We start from the raw sequence: 16,327 nt of genomic DNA on the forward strand, positions 1-16,327 counted from the left end.
TGCTCTGCAAAGCATTATGAGGTGAGTTTCCGTGCCACAAATACTATAGTATGTTGACAGCAATGTTCAGAACAGCCCTTTGAAAACACCACAATAAAAAAAACATTTGGAAGAAGCATGGTTATGTAACAATACAGTCAGTCCTTAGGGACCATAAACACATGAAAAAAAGAATGGAAGAAAGTAATTCAGTGTAACCACATATTTAGTCCATAATGGGCATAGTGCATTACACATTTTGACGTCTAAGGGCCTATTACAATGATATTACAAACAAGGCCCATAGAACATAACTTCTTCAAGCTATAAAACAAAAGTTCCAGCCATGAGAGAGCTTAACAACACACTGAATGATGGGGGGGTTATTATTTTGGGGTCCCCACTAACCTAGTGTGGGGACCCAGAGATGATGTAGACAGAAAGAGCCCATTTGATGGTGGTCCCATTGTACTCAGCCCACCACAGGCTGACATGAGCAAAAATGTTTTGTAAAAGAAATGTCTGGCAAAGCATTATGGGGCAAGTTTCCATACCAGAAATATTTTAGTATATTGATATGAGTGTAATGTTTAGAACCGTCCCTAGAGGACACCACAATGAAAATAGTATGTATAAAAAGCATGGTATATAACAGTGATATTACAAACAAGGCCCTTAAAACTCAAGCTATTCCCAGCTGTAAAACAAACCGTCCAGTCATGAGAACGCTTATAAAATATTGAATGGTGAGATGAGTTATTATTTTGGGGTCACCTAGATGATGTGGACAGAAAGAGCACGTGGTTGTGAACGTTTTGGTGGTGGTCCTGTCACATCCACAACATTCTGAGTTATAAGAAAATTTGTTTTGTAAAAGTAATGCCCTGCAAAACATTATGGGGCAAGTTTCCATGCCACTATTATTTCAGTATGTTGATATGACTGTAGTGCTTGTAAGAAATATGGTGATGTAACCATATAGTTGGTCCTTAGAGGGTACAACCGTACAAAAAGAAAATGGTACTAACTAATGCAGTGCAATCATATATTTAGCCCCCAGATAGCATAGTGCTTTACATATTTTCAAGAGTAACAGGCTTATAGCTATAACAAACAAGGCCCTTAAAACACAAGCTACTCACAGTTATAAAACACAAGTTCCAGCCATGAGAAGGTTTAAAAAGTCACTGAATGGTGTGGGGGGTGGCATTATTTGGGGGTCCCCACTAACCTAAAGTGGGGACCCAGAGATGATGCAGACTGAAAAAACAAATTGTTGTGAACGTTTGGGTGGTGGTCCATTTGTCCTAGGACCACCACAGGCTGAGCTATGCACAAAAATGTTTTGTAAAAGTAATGCCCTGCAAAGCTTTATGGGGCGAATTTCCACAGTGCAGTGAATATTGTAGTTTGTATTGCTATGAGGATTTCTGTTTTGTGTAAAGCGTTTAACAATTTCAAGTGTTTTAAGGGGGGGCACAAGAAATTACTTTTTGCGCTGTGAGCGCCATGGCCACCAAGCAGCATGAAGAGGAGAGACAAAAGAAATAGTTCCCCCATGTCGAAGTATATCGGCAATCGTGCAATAATCCATGTAACAGGGGCAGTCTGCAAAGCGGGACAAAACCAGCCTCAAGGTGGGACAAATATAAAGCAATTACCAAAGAAAGGAATCTTTGAAAGGCAAGCCCAGGAACAAATGAAAGTGATGGGCGTGAGTTGGGCGTGGTTAAAAGCCCACAATACTTTCAACAGGTCAAAATGCTGGTGCGCTTGACCTAAAAATGAAACATATACAGCACACATATGAAGGCATATGCTGCTTTGGTTGCACACAAAAAACTGTTTGCAAATAGAGAAATACACAGGCATAAAGTAATGAACAGGCACAGTAATAAAAAAAAAAAACTGAAACTAAGGACGTAGGCACTGTGTGCTCTCAAGGACTGTTTAAATCTGAAAGAAAAAAAAGTAGCTCCCACGAAAGAAGCAGTGGGAGGACACAGATTTTTGAGCCGTGCTCCATGGGAGGGCTCAGCAGAAAGAATTGAAGCCAAGTCGTAATGCGCTGACTACACAGAAACAGGCATATGAGAGTGACAGTAAAGCCAACCAACCATACGCACTGGGTGAGCTGTAAGGCCTCAATAAAATGTCTTTAAGAGACAGTGTTTGAGCTGTCTAGGCCAGCTGTCTAGGCGAGACGTAAAAAGGCAATACACCAGACAGTGATACCCAGCATATCTATGGTTCCTGGAGATACATTAAAAGGAACCCCAGGAGGCACCAATGAAAAGATACTACAGTACACATCGCAGACCAAGGTCACATTACTTTATGAGTGCTTCATTTTTCCATACAAGGACCTCAAGACGACAGATGGTTTGATAAGCTTGTACTTTAGGAGCATCACAGAATTGATGAAAAAGCCTGTGTTTCCAATGACGAGGCACAATACAGTTTCCACGCATGGAACAATCAAGCAATAGTAGCCTTCACATGCATTCTGAGGGTCTTAAGAACTTTCTAAAATATCTTCATAGAGTAAAATAAGCAAGAACACACCTTAGATAAAAACACTACATCTTTTGAAAAACCTCATACTTGCATACCCCATAATAAAGCAGCTAGTTCTGAGTTCAAATGTTCCCCAAAGTCAAGGATAAAGAATTAACAGAATACTCTTCAAAAGGACAGATACCTTTTAGGATTTCTATTGTGGTGGTATAGTCACTCAATGCTGAGAGGCTTTCTCCATTTCTGTCTCCCCTGCACTGCTTACTTTGGCACCTACTTCCAGCTATGACATGACTGAAAAAATACATTATTGATGGTCCATCACAGAGTGGTTCACTGCCACCATTCTCCTACAGTAAAACAACACTCTTTTAACCATGATGACTGTCTATGTTCCCTAAGGGCTAGAAAATGTTCCTTTGGCCAGAGCCTAGATACCCTCTTCAGAGCAGTTCAGGCCCCTAAAAATAGCCCATCCCCAGATTGAAGACAGACCTCAGCTCTAAAGGAAGAACTGCCTCTCTCCTTGATGGTGTTGAGATCTTGCAATGGGCAGGGCAGCACTGTCCATTTAATTCATTGGGCATTTCCCCAGGAGAGGAAGTGGGTGGCTGTAGCCAAAGGAAGGCGGTTTTTGAAGGTAAATGGCCACTGCCTCTTTCTCCTGCTCCCCAGAGTTTATAGTAGCATGCACAGGTGGCACAGAGAAGGATGGTGACAGAGATGGAAACACAGACAAAGCGAGAGAGAGAGAGAGAGAGAGAGATATTGGAAAGAAAGAGACAGAAGAACATTGCTATTCTGATTTTGGTTCCCAATCCGTCCTGAGCAGGGAGCGTAACACGCAGTACACTGTATGTAACCTGCGTAAACCCTATGTTACCAAGTTCCTATCCAATTTGTGACAGGGCAGCATCACACTCATGCACCTGTTACACGTCATCAAATGCTGCAAAACAAGTTAGGCAGTAGACATGATAAAGCTGACCAAGCAGGGTAGGAAAGGAGAAATATTTTCAAACCAGCCCACACACCTGGAGGCCGCAACTGGAATGGGGGAGTGAGGGCAGGGTTGGGTAATCTCAGCCTATTCTGCTCTCGTAGCACCCCCCCGTGCCCGTGGCCCACCGGCAAAATGCCATGTCTTGCCCGGCTCTAAGTCCAGGTGCTATACTTTCTACACTTTGAATAATTACCGGAAGAGGGTGTGTCCAGCCTACTAGGCCCAGCTTTAGGCATGGCTGAGTTGGGCTCATGCCCAGGGCACTAGGTTTCAGAGGGGAGCACTGGCATTGTCTCGAAAAGTGCTTTTATGCTTTTTTAGGGTTGAGCACTCAAGCGCTCCATCCCTGTAGTAATCTCTCTTTGGGCTTTCAACCATGCCCATGTCACGCCTGTCACTTTCATTGGTTCGCGGGCTTGCCTTTTAAAATCCGCTTGATTTCATTAGTGAAAGGCCTGCATACTTCATGCCTTTTCAAGTGTTTAGCCCTCCTCAAGTGCACGGTGTTTTCAGCCTGGTTGCTGCACTACTTTATCTTTATATTCACTATGCAGCGCGAACGCGCTCATTTTTTTTTCTTTCAATTTATGTGGCAAGAAAAGTCCAGTTAGGAGTTTACAACGCTAATAGCTCTAACTCGAGCAAATGCGAGCCCTGTTGCATTGTAAATGCTTGTTATTACAGGTCGCCCAGGCACCTATTCTTTCTCTGTGGGCGCTGCACAAATGTTCCCTCCTCTTAGTCTCTCTCTGTTTGTCCATCCCCTTTAAGTTCACACCCTTTTCCCTCCCCATGGGCTTAGTGTCTCACCTCTAATTTAGCCTCAGAATAGATGATTCAGGCGAGGAGGCGGGACCAGTGAGTGAACACTTAAACCCTCACCCCTACTGTCCACTAACATCACGAACGGAAGGGAAGAGGCGCATTAGGTCAGTGGTGGGCTTTTCATAACTCTCACCCACCATCCCCTTAAAAATGGCCGTCCCCTGGTAGGCGGCAACACTTGTCGCTGTGTTTTTGTAGCTTTTGAACCGTTTAAACAGGAAACCACTTTTTTTTTTAGAAAATCTGCAGATTACGCAACAGATGATGAGTTGTGGCCCAAATGCGGCAGGACCGTAATATTGTGAGAAAAAGCGTCGGACACACAATCGCATAATTCCAGTGACCCGGATCTACCTAACGCGATAACATAATCCGTTGCACATAAAATAAGGGCACATGAAGCTGCTCGGCTATGACATACTGGTACATCAGATGCCACCCTCCTCCCCCACCGCCAGGCGGGGTCCCGCCACCTTTAAACTCTGATGAATTATAGCCCGTGCATCAACCTGGAGCTCATCAAGCGCTGATTCAAGTTGTTTTGAGGAATGTGTCAGGAGTTATATGCTGCTAAAGAGTTCCTAGTTCAGAGGTGCCACTTAGGCTTGACTACAGCAGGGGGTCATCAAAGAGCCTTTGGCAACACCACGCCCCCTTGTGGACTTTTATCTTTCAGGACACAGACATCAAAAGCAGTAAATGAGCTGCCCCATCCCAATAATCAGCTAGCCGAGGTAGCATGCTGACCCTGGTATGCTGTTTGTAAGTCATCGCATGTCAACCAAGGGCGGCTGAAGGGAGACAACAGACCTGAAAACAGATAACAGCTCTTAGAGGCAGAGAACTGTCGTACAGGCAGATAACTCGATGTAAGGTCACATAAAAAGTGCCCTGCCAGACAAAGTTCATCTTTTTGACGTGCCTGTTTCTGGTGATCGGTGATCTTGCTGTTAGTGCATTTCATCAGTGTGTATTACAATAGACTTTACCTGCTTCAGCAATTTTTTCTGTTATTTAAGCATTTGTGCACGTAGGACATGTTTTACTTCTTACCAGTTTACTTGTGTGTAACTAGAACACAACTCATGCGATACCATTTCCTATAACGTAAGGGTCACTTTGTATTCCTTAGAATTATGTTGTAGGGGTTTACGATGTTCTGTGATATCACAGGGTTTAAAAGTTTGGGGCATACCATGTTTGCTATGCTTAGTGTTTTGTTGACGTGGCTTCTATCACTGGAGCAGGCTTGTAGCAAAAGTTTACGAATGTTTGGCAATAACGATTTTACCGATATTTCCAATGGAAAATATGCTGAACTGTCAATTTATAGAATACCAAAGCCGATCCCTGTTTAGCTATTGCTCTGATGCCAGAACAGCGAAAAACATTCCGCATTTCACTTCTTGTGCATTTCTCAGGGCGACACAGACCCGAGGAGACTGGGGAACACAGGCGCAATATTGTGCTGCCAAATGCCATTACAGATTGCCAGGACACTGGGTATTTGTGCTTTTACATATTGGGACGGGATGGTGAGAGGATGTTATCGAAGAAGATTTTATTTTTTATTTTACTTTTATATAGCGCCAACTCGACCCGAAGGCACTGGTGCACATTACATGAGCACCGCTTACAATACACAAGGTCACGTTCACAGTCACTTGATGCTGAGCCAACAGCCAGGCTCACTACTGGTTCGTCAGTTCCAAAGTCGGCAGCCTTGGCCGTAACGCCACATCCTCTCCCCAGAGGATGAGGATGGATGTGACGTCACCAGATTTTTAAAAATGTTTCCAGGGAAGAAGCGTACTACTGTTTAGTGATGAGGGAGGGTGACGGGATGGCAAGTATTTAAAAATATATATTTTAATGAAGGGCATTGACGCCCAGACGGTGGTGGTTGTGGGTGGCAATCCACCAGTGTTTTTAAAAGGAATCTAAGAGAAAGCTGATGACAGGTTGGACACGACTATTAGACCCTGAGCAGTATTTTGGAGGATCCCACTTCAGATAAAATTGTAGATGTGTAGCAGTCAATAACTTTGGGTTCTGAGTGACATCATAGACACACTTCACTCTCACTGTGTATATTATTGAACACCTTGGAGAAAATAGGAGGTATGATCATTGTATAAACATTTTGCACCGCCTCAGATTTCCAGCCATCACTTCATTGATATAAGTGCTGGAAAAAAACAGACACACATGCAACTTATGGTGCCAAGGTAAGCACAACATAAAACAAGGGATGTATGTCCACTCCCTGAGCCAGTAGTGTGGACTTGGGAGAAACAAAAGGGGAAATACAACACTTTTTACCAGCTGGCCGCTCAGTCGTGGGAGGGACTGAACTTTCTGCATGTGTGACTTGTTACTGCAGAGCCACCCAACACCTGAAAATGGTCTTAGAAACTAAAGCAATGGTGCCTAGATTGACTCTAGAAGAGACTGACACTGTCCAATATTATCGGAAGAGGTGAAAAATAGCATTGTGACTAGTGGAGTGATAATGCATGCCCAGTGTGTGGGGTTACCAGATGAATCCATGTTGGTGGAGATAGCATTCCAGGGCCTTATCCTTAGAATCTGTTCCGACTGAATGATTCAACTGAAGTGAGCCAAGACAACAGACATGTGATTGCATTAGTATGTTACATGGCTGTACTACCAGAATATAAAGTTTTAAATATTATGCTACAAACATATTTTAGCCAAAATATCAATGACCAAATTATCGTGAAGGTAAATCATACTGGTAAGTAGAGAATTACTATTCTTAACTCCACATATATGTAGCTTTAGGACGTATACTACTTCATACAAGTAGGAGAACCTTAAAATACAAACCAAATTGGGCCAAACCCAGTACTACAACAGAGACAGGAGAATGAGAACCTGGCCATTGTGAAAAACTATGTTGCAGAGTGGGGTAGAGTTGTGTCCTGCAGGGTAGATTGGTGAGGCCTAGACTGGAGTGGTGCAGAATGCAGTGATGAAGAGTGAAAAGATGTAAAGAGTGCATTGGCATAGAGTACAGTGGTACAGGATAGAGTAGGTAGGCGTAGCGGGAAGTGGCATAGAAAGCAGTGACGTAGAGTGGGATGGTGCAGAGTGGAGTGGCGAGGAGTGGTGTAAAGTGGAGTGGTGCAGAACAGAGTGCAATGGTGTGGAGTGGTGGAGAGTGGAGTGGCGTAGAGTGGAGTATTCATGGTGTGGTAGCACACTGCCATTATAGACAACACATTTTCAATTGAAATGACAATTAAATTTGCTCAGACATTCAGTTTTACTAATATAACCATACAGTCACAAACGAAAATGTAATGGAATTGCATCACGTAGTGGAATGCTTTGTTTTGATCATATTAAAAAAATTGTTTCCAACACAGTGCAGAAATAACAAATAATGTACTTTGTTTGTGCTCCTAAATGTTGTGTGCTGCAAAAACCTATTTTCTATCCCAGTATCCAGCAAGACTGGCACATAAATCCCCCTTCTTTGAAGTCAGAGAAAGAAAAGCCCCCTGGAACACAGAGCTTGGCATTTTACCTCGGTCTTTGAATGCACAGCAAATGTGACAAGATAAGAACAAGATTTTAAGGCCTGTTTACAGAAAGGGAGTTCATGGAAGAATACAGTAAAAATGGTTTTGGCAATAGGAGAGACAAACTGAACCTGGAGAGCCTAAAGCAAATAAAACTAGCAAATAGAAAGTGAGAAATGTGAGTTACAAACCACAAAGCCGATGGTAATCGATTAGCAGAATTCATTTCAAGATCATCTTTCTGAAAGTCCCCACGACTGCGACCTAAAAGTGAGAACAGGATCATGGGGCCAGGCAGAATACTGCACCTAGTACACTAACTAAGCTAAACAATAAACCTATTTCCTTATCCAACAAAACAGAGCCCGCCACCAAAATGCCAGGCCTAGGCTCAGGCAAAGAACAACTGAGGAAGGGCTCATAGCGTCTTACACCAACCCAACACTACCAGCAGAATCATCCTCCAAGAGGTAAGGAAAGCAGTAAAACCTATGCAGTATGCTGTTTGGTGAGACCCCAAACAACGGATTACTCTTTCATAACTGACTTATGATATACGGAGAGACAGAGGAGCCACACTCCCACTGTGATAACACCCTGTAGGGAGAACCCAAACATTTCACAGTTCCACACAACTTGGGACAGCTGTGAAGTGAGAAGGTATTCAAGAAGGAGTTTATTTTCCTTGTCCCCTATATTTGAAGATCAGTTTTCCCCCGTATGCAGACCTGCCACGTTCCCCCGGGTCCATGTGTGATGTGCTGCTCCAGTCCATTTTTTTTTCCTTTGAATTCCAGGATTTCTAGACCACGTTTCTTGATCCAATTATAAAACAGAACTACAAGCTCCAGAACTCAAACGAAAAAACCTGGACGGGCGCAGCACATCATGCATGGACCTAGGAAACTTTCCAGCTATGTGCCTGGTATGGTTTTTGGGTTCAGCATAGCAGCCCACAAGAGCTGTTTTTCCAACGTGTTGGTATGTATCTTGTTTTTCAACCACACCCACCCCACACCCATCAATATCACTTGTTCATGGGCTTGCCTTTCAAAAATCCTTCGTTATCATTGGTAAATGCTTTAGGTTTGTCCCTTCGTGGGGCGGTTTTGTTACCGCCTTGGCCATCGACCGTGGTACATGGATAATTGCACTTCTGCCGATAACTGACTGTGAGCAAACTTCTTTTTCCTTTTGGATCGCTCCTTCGCGCTCATGCCGGCGGGGGCGCTTTGAATCATCAACTGTTTTACTTTTTATTTTCAGTTTATGTATTTGCAAAGCTGATAGCTCTAACTCAAGCAAACGCGAGACCCGTTGCATTGAAAATGCTTGTTTGCTTTCGTCTCACATCAGCCTGTTGCACATTGAAAACACTACCTAGTGCCTAGCAGTCAAAAAAACTCTTCAGACCTTGAGCAAACGAAGGGTTTTTTCTGTGTTCCCAACTCTTTGGCTGGATCTTGGACGCAGGGTAAATTATGTTCGTTTCGCTGCTTTAGGGCGAGAATCTAAAGCTGTGTCCTATAATCGAATAAACAGGAGCTGCTCTCACACATTCAAAACATCCCAAGAGTCCGGTTCCATTTCAAAAGAGCGTGTCTCAGTGAAGAGCACTTTGCATTATGGTAATTGTAGTACTGTATTAAATGTTAGCCATGCAGGAACACACATCAAAATGGGAACAAAAAAACTAAACAGGACTAAATAAACTACTCGTACTTCGCACAGTACAACTTCTGATCTTTGCACATAGTGGTTTAATTGAACATTGGTACCCAATATTTGAATTCATTTTGCCTAATTCCATTGCAGCTTTTAAAAGTTCGAACACATTTATACATTTTGCCTATTCATAGTTCCTGGCCAGGCGCCAAATGGCTATGAAATGTAAATGTAAATACTGTGAAAATTAAATCGGCTTCGAGAAGGGCCCATGCTGGCTGGCTCGAGGCGCTGCATTGTATTACCATGGAATAAATCACGGGACCCAATCCGCTCTGGCCATTGACGCTTCGCCATGTTGCCGAAAATTAAAGAGAAAAAGTCACAAGCAGAGAGAGATTACTCCCCAGATGAGACGCCTCGAGGCTGAGCTGCCCTCCTGCAGGGAGAGGTTATACAGGCAGGAAGGCTCAATTAACAATTAACCGAGACGATGAAGGAACTTGAAAAGAAAGAGCCTTCCGGGCAAACGGGATGGAATTCAGTAAATGGCCAATAGCGCGCCGGACTCGCGCGTACGTGGCCACATTTTGCATGCTTTCAATGGACAGTGCGGCTACTGAGCATGTCTGTGTATGAGAAATGACCCACTTGTTTTTATTTTTTTGCTTTTTCTGTTGTTCATTGGAGCGATCTGATGTAGTGTTCAAGTTAAAGATAACCTGAGCCCCGATGCCAACTTCTACAATTGTGCACATTCTGTGACTCTGGGCTAATCACTATCAGACCCGCCTCACCAAAAAAAAGCCAAAGGTTTGAAGAAAGCCTATTGGTTAAGAGAATTAGCTTATCATTTTTTCAGTGCTTTTTTCAACACTTGGAAAACTTTTTTTTCATGTGGAGAAATTCCTTTTTCATGGACCCCACCATTAAAAATGGGACATCTGGGACACTTTTACATGCACATTTACTCAACCCTTTTTTGGAGCTCCTGCACTTATGCTTCTAAGGTGGATATGCCATTTGAACTGTCTGTTCATTTGTGGTTGTCTACAACATTTCCGGAAATCTACCCTCGAACCTATCCAGGGATAAACCAGTGAGGTCCATGCACACCTTTGAAGAATGTGGAAGCCATTGCTAGCAGCAGTTGGTGACCAAGTTTCAAGTCCACCCTGACTCCCTCCGTGGTAGAATAAAAAAAACAACATGGCTTCCACCTCACGCTGCAAAGGTCTGACTTGCCTAGCTTCAACCCAATTGTGCATGAAACAATCTTAATTTAGATGGGATACAACTGATTCTTTAAGATAAAAATATGTTATTTTAGTTTTCTCTTGCTTAGACCTTTTAAGCATCTAACCAAAGGCGTCATGTCAAAGCAGTAGGAAGGGGTAGCTAGGACATAGGGACGAGTAGGTATTCATCTTAACAAAAAGGTACGTTTTTAAGAACTTTCTGAATCTGACAAATTCATCTTCCAGTTTCAGATGTTTTGAAAAGGAGTTTCATAGAGATGATCCTTGCACATTAAGGACTCTTTCTTGCAGCAGAGTGGCCTAATGTGTAGTAAGTTATGGTTTGAAAAGCCTAGTCTTGTTGGTGGAAGGTAAGAGATGCACACCTGGCAAGTTTCGCCGGTTCATAAATGATGGGCTGCACCAGCCCTGGTATTTTTCTTTAAATTCTGGGTTTTGAAATGAAATAAAAAGACTAATTCAAATAAAATACCTGTATTGGAGCAGTTAGTCACACATGGATCTGGGAATCTTGGCAGGGCTGGGAATGAACAACTTAGTCAAATAGTTTGCTGATCATCCATGTAACACGTTGTAGACAAGGCAAAGGGATTTCAAGTTTGTGCTTCCCTTTACTTGGAGACATCAGCATTCTCCAGAACTGACGTGATGTGGCAGTAGAAATTCAGGCGAGAAAGAAGCCAAGCAGCAGGGCTCTAGACTATCTGAGGTTTGGAGATTGATTTTCTGCATGGGCCAACACTCAGGCTTTAATAATAATCTAGGATGAAAACATTCACTGCAAGACCTAAAGCAATGTTATGAGGAAAGTGGTGGAGAACAACACCTCTTAGTGTACGTAAATTGTTGAAAGTTGATTTGGAGATAGCATTTATTTGAGATGTGATGGTGGGCTAGCTGTGGAACAACACACAAAGGTTGTGAGTCTCTTGCTACAGTTTGTGGGGAAGCACAGGGACTTAGGTCAGTAAAAAGGCAGGGGGCTGGATTAATTCACAAAAATATGCATATCTAAATCTTTGTTTGATTTTCAAACAATCCAGGATTGGCTGTTGATGTAGCATGAGTCCTCACTAAATAGTAATTGAAAATGCTGCAGGTATGCATCAGTTCCCTGCACACACAAAGGAAATATATTCCAGCATGCCCACAGTTTTCTTCATATTGTAATGTTGATAGCTGGTGGACAGCTCAACAAAGGCTTCAAGAACAGTGCTGCTATCTGATGTGAAGTTGTAGTACCTGAATATCGAGCCCAGGGTATTTTGGAACACTAATAATTGGACAAAATATCAAAAGGTATGTACGGATTGATTTTTCTATACCTAAACCTCCTTATCTAGGAATTTATTGCGACAACATGGGCAGTTAATTTGATTTTAATTATGATTATGATTAGAACATTGCAATGTCGGAAGCTCCATTTGAGACAGTGGAGTGCTCCGGGCTTCTAATGGCTGGTAAAAGCCCGGGGACTCAACATTCCAATGTTCTTTGTTCACAGCAACAGCTGAGACCTACTTTGTGTGTAAAGTTAGCCAATGGCTGAAGTGTGATGACCAAGGATTTAAGTGGGTTAAAAAAATTCGGGGGCGGGGGGAGTCTCTCAAAGTGTCCTGGCCGATGTAATTATGGGCATGGATTAAGCTAAAAAATGTAAGCTAAAACTCTGTGCTTAGCATAGTGTGCTGCCCGACAGGTATTTTGCTGCTTCTTTCTGTCATTGCATCCAGCTATGTAATACAATAAGGTACATTACACCTACAACGAGCCAGGACTTTGTCAATGGTTGTTAGTTGCATATGATAAATAAGCAACCACAATGGCTTTGTTGTATAAATATTGAAAATGCTCCAGTTTGGAAGTGATGAGACTCTGAAAGGACTATAACGAGTCTCTTGCAGCAGTGAAGGGTGGTAGTGCTGCTGAGCTAAGATTTTGTTTTCACTCTGAGGGTGAGGCCAAAATGGAGAGGCCGATAGGGACCTGTCTCAGCACCTGCTTTTTAGAACTGCCGGTGCTGGGCACCGGCTGGACCCATCCCACTTAAAGCCCTTGGGATAACCCAATGCCCTATTCTGTATTGGGCAAAATAAATATGTGAATGACACAGCAACAGACCCATGGAGTAAGAGGGCTGAGTGAAAGCCCCTACAAGTAAGTATACCATACATGTAATTTTATAAAAATTAAAAGGGCTTGGCTGATGCCAGACCTAAAGAGGAAAAGGTTTGCAGCATATTGTCATTTTCAAGGTGAGGTACATTGCGGGGGGTTAAACAATGTTAGTGTGGATGCTTTGTCTTGTTTGTAGCTGCAGGGATTCTGGACAAGGGGACAAGGCGAGAGCTCGTAGGACCTGGAGACAGGTGCAGGCCGTATCAGACCGGTCAGGGACAGTGGTCAATGGTGGCTCTGGTTTTTAATTTTAGCGGACTCCGAAGGGCAGCAGCCATTGGTTGCTATGGGGTAAGTGGGGTCGCTTCGACGAGTATCAGGGGCAGCAGCACCAGTAAAATAATGGGAAAGGCTACCAGATGGTCCTTTCACTGCTGCTTGCCCCTGATGACTGCTGTGTGCCCCCTGCCCCTTCTAATCGAATTTCTTGTATGTGATAATCACAATGCTATTCTATACATATTGTAACTTAACAGGAGAAAGAAAACTGTTGTGTTGATGAGATGTAATAAATACAGCCGGAGAATGTTTTATTCTCTAACGCAATAATGGCATCTTGTATTGTGTGCGTAGCAGAATCAGTTATAGCTTTGTGGGTGTATAATATCTGAGTGGTTTGAAGTATGACCCGTCTTGCTGTGGTCCCCCACCTGCGTGGGTTGTCACAGGTACATACATAGTCATGAAAGTAATGCTTCCGGAGCTCTGGGAATTAGACCGGTCAGGGTTTTCCAAATGGCTGATGGTTGTTTACCATCCTACACTAAAGCCTCAGGCAAGATTGGCTGAAGTTCATTGCAGGTAGAGTGGAAAGATGCAGGCGGGGTACGAGGGGCACTTCTCTCTGTGCCCAAGCTATTGGCTATTTCTGTATCATTCCTCCTCCTAGGGCATGCTTGTATTAAACATAATGTAATGGAGCAAAGTCTAGCGTAAGACAGCATGGTGTAGCCTTATACTGGATTATATTGTTTAACATATCACAGTGCAACATAACACAGCCTGCCCTAGCACAACACAGTAAACCGCCACAAAACGCTGCGCAGCATAGCGTAAAGCACCAGAGTGTTGAATTATACTATGTAGCACTGTATCACATAACACAGCATAGCGTAGTATGACAGAACGTTAAATATAACATAGCAATGCAGCATTTCACAGTAGAGCTTTACATAGCAGAGCAGCCATTAGAACGGAATGGTATAAGGTTCCGCAGCATAACATAAATGCACTTGAATGAAAATTCAAAAACGAATGTTAGATAATGTTCTTTCTATTATGCAAAAATATCGAACTAATTGGTTATAACTATGTTCACTTTGCAGTTTGCTAATTCACAAGAAGTGACACTTCCTGCATTCATTGGGCAAGTACTTGCATTCAGAACACTCCCCTGATGCTTCCTGCAGACGTGTGAACACAAGGCAATAAACGGCAATTCCTCTTTACTAGGTGTCATTGTCTCAGATTATCCCATAAATGGCAGCCCTGTGCCTGCAGACCCCTGTTGATATATAGTATAAACCACGGGTGTCCAACGTGGTTCCAGGAGGGCAGGATACTTGCTAGTTTTTAGGATATCCACATAACATACATCTGCATACATTAAATATTGACTGAGTTCATTGACGTAGTGGTTTGTCTGAAAACTTGGCAGGAATCTGCGCCTCCTGGACTTACACTGAACACAAAAAATATCTTATAGTACACATAAATCTATACATGTTGCAGGCACGAGTGTACAGAAAGGGGGCTTAATTGGACAAATCATTATCCTTCGGTGGTGCGACAGCAACGGTGCCACGGGCCTTAAGGCAAGAAAGGAGCCCCATGTCCCCAGTTAGGTCACGAAATGCAGCACCACCTGGGATGCCGAGGGCCTCTCGTACTCCTGGGCTCCAGAGCCACTCCATATGCTAACCACCCTTAGACCCCGGTGCCACTCCACCTGTTGCACTACTATACCTAACCCTCCGCCTAAAGTGCTGGCCACACCCTAACGTTAAACAAGTTAGTTTAATCATCTAGGTCATCTTTCGGCACTTTTCGTTTTCTCTCTCTTTCTTTACTATTCAACCTATTTTTAGAAGTCTGTAAACCACTTCCAGTGGTCTCTCTACTCCCCTATCCCTCACCCTCTTCCTGCTGTGACCTTTGGCCCCGGAAACTGCAGCATTCTGTAAAATGCCGTTGTAGCGAGTCCCCGGGATAAAGCCGCCTTTGCATCACCGCAGCAACAACCAGGCACGCGTTACTAAAACCCAACTCGCAGGCGAGCCACCGCGCCCCGGTTCACTTCCAGGTCGCCCTCCGTCACCCAGGGACGCGCCAGCTCTACTCACCATACCGCGGGGGTCCGCTGGCCCGGGGACGACCCAGCCGTCGCACGTCGCTTCCATGGATGAGCAGACAAGCTCACTTCAGGAAGTGTCCGGGGACAAACGTAGCTGCAGTCCCCAGCACACCTCGGCTGCGTCCTCGCCCACGATCACACGACACCCTAAAGCCTTCTAATGTCCCTCTGCTATCCCCCAAAAAAACACCTCATCCCTCGGTCGGAGGAAGGTCGATGGCCTGTGCTTTTGACACACCTTTCCCAGCTCCCAAATCTGCCTCTTCAACTGGACTCAGTGCCCAGAGGGTCACAGGACATCCTCCCACGACCCCCCCCCCCCCTCCCATTAATCACCACCCACAGTGCGGCTTCTCCCTGAGAATGCCCCCTCACACCTCCTTTCGACCACTCTGCTCCCACCCGACATCCTGGCCCTGCCCCCGTCCCGCCAGGCACGGGTAGGAGCTGATAAGAGTGGCTGAGCAAACTTTGGGGGCATTAATGAGCAAACAGTGACAACAAATGGCAGCTAAGTCGAGTGACTGTGGAAAACTTGAGGGGGATGCATCCTTTATTAAAGCACCACCCAGACACGCACGTACCAGAGGTTTTCGAGGGTTCCCTTTGCTGGACACGGTTTTATCAAATCTCTGCTTATTATCCTTTATTGGAATGACCTCGGTGTAATGCGCAGTGGCTGGCTGAACCGATCTGGGAAAAGCAAAGCATGCGAACTCCGCTTACGTAGACCTTTCTTGTGTGTAACACATTGGCCCCGTCGTTCTTTAATCTCCTTCGATGTGCAAAGCGTTGCTGATTTCTGACTGTAAACTAGAGAACACTAGTGAATATGTAGCTAAATGTACTTTTTTTTCGCTGGGAGTTTTGCTGGGAGTTTCACTGATGCAAAAATACGGGAACGAGCGAATCAGCATCCTGTTTCGTTTTTACAATTTACACAAATAGGACTTTCTCAGACAAACGAAGCTATATATATATGTGTGTGTGTGTGTTGAAA

The 16,327-nt window shown here is 44.0% G+C and overlaps 1 protein-coding gene across 2 annotated transcripts in view; it reads right to left on the reverse strand.

Moving 5' to 3' along the window:
• The window catches only part of SASH1 (SAM and SH3 domain containing 1), a 536,180-nt gene that overhangs the window by 339,418 nt on the left and 180,435 nt on the right, over positions 1–16,327 (reverse strand). The window contains exon 1 of one of the 2 annotated variants that reach the window (XM_069235188.1): positions 15,317–15,626. The exons of the other annotated variant lie outside the window; for it this stretch is intronic. Within the exon in view, the coding sequence (XP_069091289.1) occupies positions 15,317–15,373 (57 nt within the window). The 5' untranslated portion in view covers positions 15,374–15,626. Of the gene's footprint in view, positions 1–15,316; positions 15,627–16,327 lie in introns of those variants that run through there. 2 annotated transcript variants of the gene reach the window in all.

Source organism: Pleurodeles waltl, chromosome 5, assembly GCF_031143425.1.
Source record: "Pleurodeles waltl isolate 20211129_DDA chromosome 5, aPleWal1.hap1.20221129, whole genome shotgun sequence".
Taxonomy (NCBI): domain Eukaryota; kingdom Metazoa; phylum Chordata; class Amphibia; order Caudata; family Salamandridae; genus Pleurodeles; species Pleurodeles waltl.